Below are 12375 nucleotides of genomic sequence, written 5' to 3'. Positions count from 1 at the left end.
AGTGAAATCCAGTACAGTGTCCTCAGAATAAGAATTAAAAAATCTACATTTGCTGCATTTACACACATTTGATCACTTTTTGGCTGTTTCAGACTGCAGGAAAAAGAACAGATTCGAATAAATAAAATAAGATGTGAGTCACTTCAAACTGCCAATGTGAACAGGGCATAAGTGGTTACGGTAGGCCTTACTGTCAATCATATCTGGGTACCCGCCCCCGAGTCCCACCCTTTCCCATGGCATTGAGCAGCATGCTGGAGCGGAGTAGCGTAGCCCATAGTTTGTGTGAAAGGTTACTACAGTGTTAGATCACAGACACATATTGTTCATAGTACTCACGCAAACACCCCAAGAGAGACTTGTACAGGAGAAACTCCGGCGAACGAGAGACCAGGGTGTGCACCGCTGGAAAACCTAGTGGGCGTGCACCCCTCTCTTACCGCAGCCCAGTGTGTGTGTGTGTAGGCTACTGCCGCTGCCTCTCCCGCGCTCTTTGAGCTCGCTAATGGGAAATTGTTTCTACCTGCTTCCCAGTTGACAGCTCACAGAGAACCTAAACTTAGCATGGCTCAGGCAGTCACTGTTGGCTCTATGGAGAGGGTGATTCTGGATAATTGAGCATTTTATCCGCCATCCCTTGGGGAGGAATAATACATTCTGTTGTTGCGGCAGTGAGTGGATCTATTCCCTAGTATGTAACCTGTGGTTTGGGATAGCGCCTCGGGCATCGTAGACGCGCGGTGGAGCGGAATAATCAAGGTTTGGACCGTTATCTGATTGACCATCGTTAGTGCGCCGACATGTCGAACCTGGTCAGGAGCAAGAAGGACAAAGAGATAATTGCAGAGTATGAAAGCCAGGTGAAAGGTATGCTTTTTATTTGTTTTATTAGTAAGGCGTCACACGCACGCGAACCTGCACACACTGATATGCACGCACACATATACACCCCTCTCTCATAGGCACATTCATGTATATATATACACACACACACACACTACACCTGCCTATGTTATGTCTGATTCTACTGCCTCACACACGGCTTGTTTGGAGAATGGATGTGTAGTGGGGATGACACCTCAGTATGAGACGTCAGTATTTCTGGGTTCATCCTGAGTGCTGCAAGGTGCCTGAGGGGGAGAGGAGAGGGGGAGGAGCGGAATCTGCAGAGCCCTTGATCATTCTCAGCCATGTGGAAGTGTGGGTGTTTGACAGTAGTAGGCTACATTACAGTCAGTGGGTATAGAGTGGAGTAGTAGGTGGGTATAGAGTGGAGTAGTAGGTGAGTATAGAGTGGAGTAGTAGTGGGTATAGAGTGGAGTAGTAGTGGGTATAGAGTGGAGTAGTAGTGGGTATAGAGTGGAGTAGTTGTGGGTATTCGCCATAGCTGGGAGCTCTGTCTCTCTCTGTCTGTGTTGGTTCTGTTCCACTGTTGGTTTACCTCAGAGGTTGTGACTGCAGCAGGCTCCCCCCGGTGTGTGTGTGTGCGTGTGCGTGACGAACTGTATATAATGAGCACTGCACTCTGCATATGGTGGGAGAGGACACAGCGTAGGTTTCATCGTCTTGTCAACCCCACTGATGTCCTCGGAGAGAGGCTTGATGTGGTTACTGTGACAGTGACAGTGCTGTAACTATGGAACTGCCCCCCCCCCCCTCCCCACCATGATGCCCTGTGGAACAGTATGAGATGAGGGGGACACCTGGGGACTGCACTGACTGACTGTGCAGGTGTTCCACGTGAGACCGATTCTGTTAAATGTCACGTCTTCCGGATGGACGTTGGACACAGACTTGTATCACGGGTGACCTGGCTGACTAGTTTGTGTGGTGAGCGTTCTGGCGCCCAGGGCTGCTGGGGCATCACCATCCTACACTGTGTTACACAGAGTGGAAGAGGAGAAGTGCAGTGGCTGTAAGACTTGTCCGCTTCAAGATCATCCGCAGACTCCATCACCATCATCTACCACCCTCTGACCACCTCTCGTCATTCACCCATGAACTGACCTTCACCATCTTCGTAGGATGCAGCTGTCAAGGACTTGTTTGTTTTTTGATTTTTGAAATTCTTTGAGATTCTATGAAAAGCGCTATTCAAATGTAATGTGTTATTTATTATACTAAGGACTGCACACAGAACAGTAGGACATTCCAACCAAGATGGTAGCCAGGCCACAAAACTGAACATGGCTCTACACCCATCATAATTACATTGGCATGTTGCAAGGGCTGTGTGGGATGAACTCTTCCTCTCTCACTCGCTCTCACTCACAGCACCACAGAGCACATAAAACATTCTCACTTTATCACCTGCAGTGCCTTCATGCCCACGTGATCACTTATCTCAGAAAAGGAAATGGCTTTCACTTTTCACAGGAAAGAGCTCCACATTGTGAAAATGCCTGATGTCCCCTGCAGGTTGATATCAAAGAGAAAGGAGGAAATGGAGACGCTGTTGGAGAGTTTGGACTGAAATGATGTGTGTGTGTGTGTGTGTGTGTGTGTGTTTATGCATTCTGATCAGGAAAGGTCATGAATACATCCTCAGCTCAGCCACGCACACATTGCTGAAATTCTCATCTCTTTCTCTCCCTCCAACGGTGCTCTTTCTGTCACTGAGGAACTCTGAATGCACAGGCTCTTCCCTGGGCACACACACACTGAATCGACATCGACACAGTGACTTTGAGTGATTAGATTTAATGGAGAGCACCGGAGAGCGTGTGTGTGTGCGCGCCCATCCCCAGTCTGGCAGCTGGCCAAAACACTTGGGGATGCCCTGCATTACAATGACCACTTAAAGATACAGTGCCCGCTTTGCTGCTGCTCTCTCCCGTCTTAGCGGAGGTACCTGTATGTATCTGAATTGTCGCTATGTGGCTTTGCAGTCTGCCTTCCCTCCCCGGGCTGTGATTGGTCGGGAGCAGCTGTGTTTATGAGGGGGCAGTTCTATTCACGTGATGATGTCACAGTGAGAGTGTTGAGTGTCACGTCATCAGTGAGAGGGTGGATCTGAAGCCCAGGTATACCCAGGTATTCAGACCTCTGCTATGTATTCCACCATGCTAATGTCTGGCTGTCTCTGTGTGCAAAGATATGGGAGATTTTTCAAATGTTTGATAACATCAAGTGATGGCTTGGATCATATAAGCCTGAATGATGAATGCAAAATAGGGAGAGAGAGTGGGGAGAGAGGAATGGAAGTAGAGTGGGAGGGGGGCCCCTGTGAAAGTGAGCTCTGCTTTTGCCTGCGTCTGCATGTGTGTACGATTACTGACCCCACATCTACATGCCTGGGAGAGAACGAAGGGGGGAGGAGGGAAGAGAGGGAGGAAGCAAATAAGGAGAGAGAGAGAGAGAGCACTCACAAGAGTGTGTGGTTGTGAGACTGAAGGAAGAATAATTTGGTGGCCAATGCCAACACTTCTGTGTGTGTGTGTCCCTTTATGATCATCCAGCGGTGTTCTGCCCTTGTGTCCTTGGACCTGGTTGTCATGGAAACGGGCCAGGATGAGATTCCTCTTCCTGTTCAGCTGTGACATCACACACACACACCCACCCACTCTCTCCAGGTGTCTAAGCCATGAAAGGTAATCTAGTGTCAGATTGGTGAAATGAATTGTTCCTAGCTTGTGCAGAGTTGTCTTATTCACAATCATACATTCATACCAAAGACACCCTCCACTAATCTTAGACCACAAACAAGAGCAAAATCATTGTGGAAGATTTCTACAATGTCCAACAGAAGTTGTGTATCTCACTCACTCCTCAGGCCCGCTGTCTCACTCCCTCCCCTGTGTCTACCCCTCCATTTCTCCGTCCTTTCTTAATCTCTCTCTCAGCACGTCTGTCTCTAAGGAGTCATCTTGGACCGCATCCTTTGGCCACAATAACATTAAAGAACACGCACACATTAAACCCACACACCAATCCCACAGTCAGCATGGCAGTGCACACTTCAGTGGTTGTGCTGTTTCAGAGCGAGGGATCTATCTGACACAGGAAGGAGAAGAGAGGACTGGCAGAGAATACACTGATAACTCCCCCTTCTCCTCTCCCTCTCACACATACACACATTATATATTTCTCTCTCCTTATCTCAGTCTCTCCCTTTCACACGGTCTCTCTCACACACACACACACACATGCCCACGCAGACACACCAATCTCCAGGGGACCCTCTCCACTCCACTACCTGTTGTCTTGGCAACCACACACTGTGTGTGAACCATGTGACGGAGGAGGTGAAGACGGAGCTCAGATCTGCCGCATCGACATTGACACACAGACATACATATGCACAGATATGCTTCATAAAGATTCCAATAGAATAATATCATGGCCTTTAGCCTGAAGAATCTGATTTCCAGTCATGCATGCTCTCTCGTGCATGTGTGTGTGTTTGCACACGCATGCACGTCCCCCACTGTGATAGTGGATATCTAGTGGGCATGTGTTCTAACGCAAAATGGCTGCCATGTGCATCACCCAGGTGGGTGCCTAGCTTCACATTAGTGGGTGATGGAGAGAGGTGTTCCCATCATCTGTAAAGGGCTTTGAGACCTGGTGAAAAACACTATACGAATACAATTCATTAGTATATGGGCCAGTAGTCTGGAAAGGTGTTACGTCTGCATATGTTAGTGAGTGTGTATTACTAGAGGTGTCTGTGTAACTGAATGATTGTGTTTGTCTGTAGCGCTCTGGTTTAGGGTGTGTGCATGTGTAGTGGCTTCCTTTCCTCTTTACCATAGCCACTGCCCAAGCCTGAAGTGGGGTTGTTTGGTACGCATACAGTCCACACTCAAGGTTTCCAAACATTCAATGACATCCAGGGATATGGTGCAACAAAAATGTTTATTCTTCTTATATCTAACAAAGAAATGATTCTCCAATTAACTTAAAGCATAGATAGATTACTTGATATGGAAAATACATAATATGACCTGTCTGTATGTATGTTTGTATGGTCAAAAAACTATACCGCACCCGCATCTAGCAAGGAACCCCCGAAGGCCCAACTTCCTGCCTTTATCCTAACACACTTACCACAAAACAACGAATGGGCAAGAGGGGGGGGGGGGGCAAAAACTATATTTATCTCAATCAGGTAAATATAAATCATAAAGGTACGTACCTAATATTTCATAATGTACATGATTATTTAATATATTTACACAAATGTCCATGGAGCTCGGTATGTTCAGTCTTTTATACAAATATGTCCAAATCGTCTCTAACATACCGGCCCCTAATTGTTGACTGCACTGAATGCACAACAATTACTTAATATTCAAACATAGAGCCAATACACAAAACATTCTATACCAGAGCACTATTACAGTTCATAGCTATATACAAATATACAAGGTGCCATATAGGAAAATAGTCCATAGATCTCAGTCTGAGTTGAAGTGTAAAGGTGTTCAACTTCCAAAAATGTATGACTATTACATCAAAGAATGTAAGAGTACGACATCAACGAATCAGAGGTGCACGTGATTCTAAGATGGAGCACTGTGTGTGTATGTGTGTGTGTGTGTGTCACTCAGTCACCTCAAGGAGCAGACAGAGTTTATTGATAGGTCTCTGTAAGATATTGGTCTTAGTCTTAACCATGACGCTCCGGACAAGACCTTTGGCCCCTGGCAACTCCTCCACCACACGCCCCATTAGCCAAGAGTTCCTTGGGGCGGTGTTATCGACGATGCCCACAAGGTCACCAGGACTGAAGTTTCTCTTAGTTTTGTTCCACTTGTTCCGCTCCTGCATGAGTGGAAGATACTCCCTGATCCATCTCTTCCAGAAGAGGTCAGTGATATATTGTACTTGCTTCCATCTCCTTCGTGAGTATAGTTCTCTTGTCTGGAATAGTCCTGGTGGCAGGACTGGCTTTGCTTTCAGATGAAGGAGATGGTTCGGAGCCAGGGGTTCTAGATCATTAGAATAATTTGTTACACTAGTGATTGGTCTGTCGTTCATAATCGCCTCAACTTCACACAAGGCTGTCTACAAAGCCTTGTCATCATCCAGTACTTGCTCTTTAAGGACTGAATAGAGGATCTTTTTCACAGTCGGATCAACCTCTCCCTTACCCCCCCATGGTGGGCTCCAGAGGGAGGATTGAATGACCATGTCACTCCTTCCTTCAGTGATTAATTTTGAATCTTGTGATCCAGCTCTTTCAGAGCTTCTCCTAGCTCTCTGTGTGTTCCAACAAAGTTGGTGCCATTGCCTGTTCTGATACTTGTTACTGGGCCCCTTCGGCAGATGAACCTGCGCAGGGCATTGATGCAGGAATAAATATTCAGATAACTAGCAACTTCTAGATGGACAGCTCGACTCACAAGGCAAGTAAAGATCACACCATACCGCTTCACATGAACGCGGCCTCGCTTCACCTCTATGGGGCCAAAGTAATCTATGCCCACATGGGTGAAAGACGGCAAATCAGGTGACACCGGATCTTGTGGAAGGTCGGCCATCTTCTGTTCTCCAGCTCTAGCTTGCATCCGCCTGCAGAAGACACAGCTCTTAAGGATCTTCCTTGCTAAGGAGTTGGCACAGGGTATCCAATATTGCTGGCGAAGTCTAGAAAGCATGTGACCTCTCCCAGAGTGGCCAACCTGCTCAAGGATGTGGAGTAAGATCAGTCTGGAGATGTAGGAGTCTTTGGGCAGGATAATAGGATTCTTTAGTTCCGTAGGCATAGCAGCTTTTGCTTAACTTTCCTCCTACTCTCAGAATGCCATTGTCAACAATTGGATCAAGCTTACAGATTGAGCCGCTTCTCTTGGCACATTGTTTTCCTTTCAACACTAGTGTAATTTCTTGTTTAAAGTGCTGTCGTTGCTCAAATCAAATGATGACCTTTTCTGCTTCATCTAGGTCATCCAGACAGACTTTCTTTTCCAAATGTCAGTTTGAACTTGTCAATTTGTTCCTTCAATGAGTTTGTCAGACTCTGATTTGATCTTGGATCAGTTTGAGAGAGAATTTTCCTTTTCTGGCTTAACTGTAGAAGACGCCTCCGTTTCAGCATGATGGGAACTGCTTTCTTCAAGCTGTTCCATGTTGAATAGTACTCAATCAGTTTGCTGGTTGGACTCTTTTCTTCCACACTTGTACTGTTTACGATTACGTCTTTTCTCACCTCTGGATCATCCGAAGGGATGGAGCCAAGCTCCTCGGGGACTTTCGGCCATTGAGTTTCTGGTTTCTCCAGGAATTCTGGTCCTTTGCGCCATCTCTTTGAGTTCAGGAAATTTTCAACATGTAATCCTCTTGAGGCATCATTGGCTGGGTTGTGTTTGGAGTTCAAATACCTCCACTGTTTTGCTTTCGATAGGTCACAGATCATAGCAACCCTATTAGCCACAAAGGTATGGAATCTCTTGGTATCATTGCGGTTGTATTTTAGCACAGACTGGCTGTCTGTCCAGAAAGTTGACTTCTCAAGTTCAATCTGGAGCTCCAACCTTAACATCCTGTCCACTCGCACTGCCAATGTTGCTGCAGCAAGTTCCAGTCTGGGGATCGTCATCTGCTTGAGTGGAGTCACCCTTGATTTCCCCAGTATGAATGCAATGTGGACCTTTTCCATACCGTATGTGAACCGAAGGTAGCTTGCCGTGCCATAACCTTGTTCACTTGCCTCACCGAAGTGATGCAGCTGTGTGGTCTTGACTTGACCAAAGGTCTCAGGCATCATACACCTGTATCGGGAATCTGGAGAGCTGGTCCAGCTCTGAGAGCCATCTCTTCCATGAAATAGAGTGTTCTTCAGGGACTTCGTCCCATCCACACTTTAGCTTGCAGAGCACTTGAAGAATTTGCTTTGCCTTTAATACAAATGGGGCGAGGAAATCTAATGGATCATAAATAGAGCTGACAGTTGAGAGAATACCTCTTCTTATAAGGGGTCTGTTCTTGACAGTGACTCAGAAGGTAAACACATCACTTTCAATGTTCCATCGGATTCCAAGTGCTCTTTCAACAGGCAGCTTTTCTCTGTCCAGGTCCAATTCTTTTATCTGCTTGGCTTTGTGTTCATTGGGGATAGAAGCCAGCAGAGTGCGGCTGTTGCTGAACCACTTGGTCAATTTGAACCCACACTGAGAGCACACACCCCTGTTTTTCTTTTGTGAAAGCTATGGCTTGTTCTTCTGTGGCCACTGACTTGAGGCAGTCATCAACATAGAAGTTGGACTTGACTGTTTGAATCACCTCTTCATCGTACTTCTCACAGTTGTCTTCTTTCAAAGTGCAAAGTTTGCACAACTTGGAGAGGATATAGCACCGAAAAGATGTACCGTCATTCTGTACTCCTCCAATCTTTTGTTAGTATCACCGTCCGGCCACCATAGGAATCGCAGGAAGTCTAAGTAATCTTCATGGACGTGTACTTGAAACATTCCTTCAATGTCTGCCATCATGGCAATGTGCTCTTGCCGAAATCTTAGCAAGACTCCTATAAGCGTGTTTGCCAGGTCAGGGCCTTGAAGGAGTTCAATGTTAAGAGATGTACCTTTATAGGATGATGAACAGTCAAACACCACTCGTATCGTTCCTTTGCGCTTATGGTGAACGCCATGGTGTGGTATGTACCATACCTTGCCTTTCTCTCTGAGGAGCTGTTCTTGTGGTACCTTCTCGGCGTAACCTTTTGTTATCATCTCTTCCATGAAGCCTTTGCACTCTGCAGCGTAACCTTTGCCCTTCTTGAACTTCCTGATAATATTTAGAGCCCACTGCTTTGCCATGTCACGATTGTTTGGCAGGACTACATCTTTGTTGTGAAAGGGCAACGGTAAGTAGTAGTGATGGTCTAGTAGTGATGGTTTAGCTTGATACAATCTCCATAAACCTACGATCCTCAGCTCACATCTCACTTCTCTTCATACTCTCTCAGGGAAGTCATGGTTGTAGTGATTTACAAGAAGAACCCCCAGGTCGGCCAGTGAGATACGATTGGCCATCACCGTAGGATGCCCGGATTCTTCTGCCATGGTACAACTGTTAAGAGGACCGTTCATCACCCATCCAAAGAGGGTTTTCATTGCATACGGTCCGTTGCCTTGACTATTTATGATTTTCCAGGGTTCCATTGCCTTTGGAGCATTTACGCCTATCAGGAGTTCGACGTCGGCATCAATTTCCTTCAACTGAACCTCTCAGGTATGGCCACCTTTTGAGATCTTTCTGAGTGGGAATATTCTTATCTTATTTTGGGTGTAGACCTTTGGTAATGCAAGAAATGTGTCGCCTTCCACATTGCCAACCTCTAATCCAGATATCTCACAGCTCTTGGTAGGACTCTCCTGCCCCATTGTGCATAGCAGAATTTCAGTCTCACTGCCTTTAGCTTGCAACTGCCTCATGAGTCTCTCCGTACAAAATGTTGCTGAGCTACCAGAATCGAGAAATGCATAGGTTAATGCAGAGTTGCTTCCATTTGCCATCTTTACTTGAACTGGCACAATTGCAAGTGCACAATCTGTACCGGCCCCGCTATCTTCACCAGCTTTCAGTGAAACAAGAGCACTGCTGACAGTCTTCTCCCGCTTTACTGCTACACCCCTCGTATCTGCCTTCAGAGATCTAAATCTCTCTCTTCCTTCAATGTGCAGGATAGTGGGGTGCTTTCTTTGACAGCTCTGACAGGTCATCCTTCTTTTACATTCTTTGCTTAAGTGTCCTCATCAAACAGCCAAAACAAAGGCCTTTTGATCTCAGAAACTCAACCTTGGCTTCGTGTGGCTGTGCCTTCACCTTCAGAAATGCTCAGCAGCGCAAAATACACATGAGATACTGGGAGCATCAGAAGGGTAGGTGCCTGGTTTCTTGACTTTGAATGTTTGTGACCCTGAAAAACCTCTAAAAGAACAATCTGCCACTACAGCTACTGCAGTGGCAAAGCTGTTTCCCCTGCTCTTGGACTTGAACTGCTGTCAGCTTCTGTTTTGGTTTATAACAATTTTTTGTTGGTCAGGGGATCTTGAATATCTCCGTACAACAAATCCTGCAGTATTTTGGCCTATTTTTCCATGAACGTCACATGCCATAGACCTCCAGTTTGTAGGGAAGTTTTGACATGATCAACTTTATGTTGGAGGGAAGATTAAGCTCTTCCATGTTCTGTAGGTCTTGCATAGCATTACAGCATCCTCCAGTCCCTTTCCATCATCCGGTTTGATGTTTGTACAGTTCAAAGCTTTTTCCATGTAAGCAGTGATGACTTTGATTCCATTGCCAAAGTGTTCATTTAACAACCTCTGAGCCTCTGCTGGCTTCCATATGCAGTCAACTACGGACCAGATCCTTGAGCTGACCAGAGGTGTACTGTTCCAGGTAATAGAGCCTATCCTGGTGACTGCTTGTCTTATCTTCTATAGCATGCTCAAATGCACGCATAAATGGCCTAAAGTTTAGAGGATCCCCGTCAAACATAGGTGTCTCCCTAACAGGGAGTGTGGCCTGTTTGTGCTGTAGTACAAGGAGGTCAGATATTTCATTCTGCCTTTGCATGACAGTAGAGAGGTTATCATGGCTGGTATTATGGCTGATACCCGCAGTGTTGATTCTGTGTTGATTGTTAGACCTTGATGTTGGCTGCTGAAGTGTGTGGTTTATGACTGTTTTCTGAATAGGTTTTGATGGCTTTGTGGTCGGTTGTTGTAAACCCCTTTGTAAATGGGGTCTTTGGAGCTGCTCCTAATGCAGCAAACTCAACAGGTGATGGTTCGGGTTCCTCATAGACCTCGGGTTCCTGGTTCTCAAAATAAGAGTTCATTCCATCTTCTTGGCTTAGAAAATGGGCTGCCACAGCATGGGATTGAGAAGTTGACTCAACACTCTCCAGGACCTTCAGTTTGGCATTATATGCTGCTATGTCCGTTTCCAGTGCCATTTTTTCCATCCTAACATTCAGTTGAGCTTTCTGTTGTTCCAGTTGAGCTTTCTCCAGTTCCAATGCATGCTTGTCCTGTCATGATGCTTGGCGAGCTAGTAGAGCTGCTCATTCTGCCTCAGCTTTTAGGCATGCAGAGGACACTGAGGAAATGCTGTTGTGTGGCTCAATGAGCGTTTGTGGCTCAACTTCAGCTTTTTTCAATATTTCCACCTAATTCAGGAAATGTTCATAAGTTCTCATTCTTGAGTGATAATAGTTCATGCTCTCCTGTTCCTCCTCTGTCACCAGCTCTAGCACAGATTCATGAGCATTCTTAAAGTCATTGAGAACAGCATCAAATGCTTCAAGACCCTCATTCACAGTTTCAATGTTTCCTCCATGTAGGTAGAGTTATTAAAGTGACTATGCATAGATAATAACAGAGAGTAGCAGCAGTGTTCCGGAGGGGGGCAATGCAAATCCTCTGGGTAGTCATTTGATTAGGAGTCTTATGTCTTGGGGTAGAAGCTATTTAGGAGCCTCTTGGACCTAGACTTGGTGCTCTGGTACCGTTTGCCATGCGGTAGCAGGGAGAACAGTTTATGACTAGGTCGGCTGGAGTCTGAGACCGCCTTCCTCTGACACCGCCTGGTATAGAGGTCCGGAATGGCAGAAGCTTTGCCCCGTGATGTACTGGGCCGTACGCACTAACCTCAGTAGCGCCTTGCGGTCAGAGGCCGAGCAGTTGACAATACCAGGCAGTGATGCAACCCGTCAGGGTGCTCTCGATAGTGCAGCTGTAAAACCTTGAGGATCTGAGGACCCATGCCAAATCTTTTCAGTCTCCTGAGGGGGAATAGGCTTTGTCGTGCCCTCTTCACAACTGTCTTGGTGTGCTTGGACAATGTTAGTTTGTTGGTGATGTGGAAACCAAGAAACTTGAAGCTCTCAACCTACTCCGATGCAGCCCCGTCGATGAGAATGGGGGCGTGCTCGGTCCTCCTTTTCCTGTAGTCCACAATCCTCTCCTTTTGTCTTGATCACGTTAAGGGAGAGCTTGTTGTCCTTGCAACACACGGTCAGCTCTCTGAACCACCTCCCTGTAGGCTGTCTCAATGTTGTCAGTGATCAGGACTACCACTGTTGTCATCAGCAAACTTAATGATGGTGTTGGAGTCGTGCCTGGCCATGCAGTCATGAGTAAAAAGGGAGTACAGGGGGGGACTGAGCACGCACCCCTGAGGCCCCCGTGTTGAGGATCAGCATGGCGAATGTGTTGTTACCTACCCTTACCACCTGGGAGCGGCCCGTCAGGATGTCCAGGATCCAGTTGCAGAGGGAGGTGTTTCGGGCAGTATGGTGTTGAACGCTGAGCTGTAGTCAGTGAATAGCATTCTCACATAGGTGTTCCTTTTGTCCAGGTGTGAAAGGGCAGTGTGGAGTGCAACAGAGATTGCATCATCTGTGGATCTGTTGGTGCGATA

General features: G+C 46.5%; 1 protein-coding gene across 2 annotated transcripts in view; it reads left to right on the top strand.

The window, feature by feature from the left end:
• Positions 1 to 274: 274 nt before the first annotated feature.
• LOC135514749 (SLIT-ROBO Rho GTPase-activating protein 1-like) overlaps positions 275 to 12375 on the top strand; it is a 29900-nt gene continuing 17799 nt past the window's right edge. For both annotated transcript variants that reach the window (XM_064938313.1, XM_064938312.1), the window contains exon 1: positions 275 to 867. In XM_064938313.1, coding sequence (XP_064794385.1) covers positions 801 to 867 — 67 coding nt within the window. In that variant the 5' untranslated portion in view covers positions 275 to 800. The remainder of the gene's footprint in view (positions 868 to 12375) is intronic.

Source organism: Oncorhynchus masou, chromosome 26, assembly GCF_036934945.1.
Source record: "Oncorhynchus masou masou isolate Uvic2021 chromosome 26, UVic_Omas_1.1, whole genome shotgun sequence".
Classification (NCBI taxonomy): Eukaryota; Metazoa; Chordata; class Actinopteri; order Salmoniformes; family Salmonidae; genus Oncorhynchus; species Oncorhynchus masou.
This window is presented reverse-complemented; position numbering and strand designations above follow the sequence as displayed.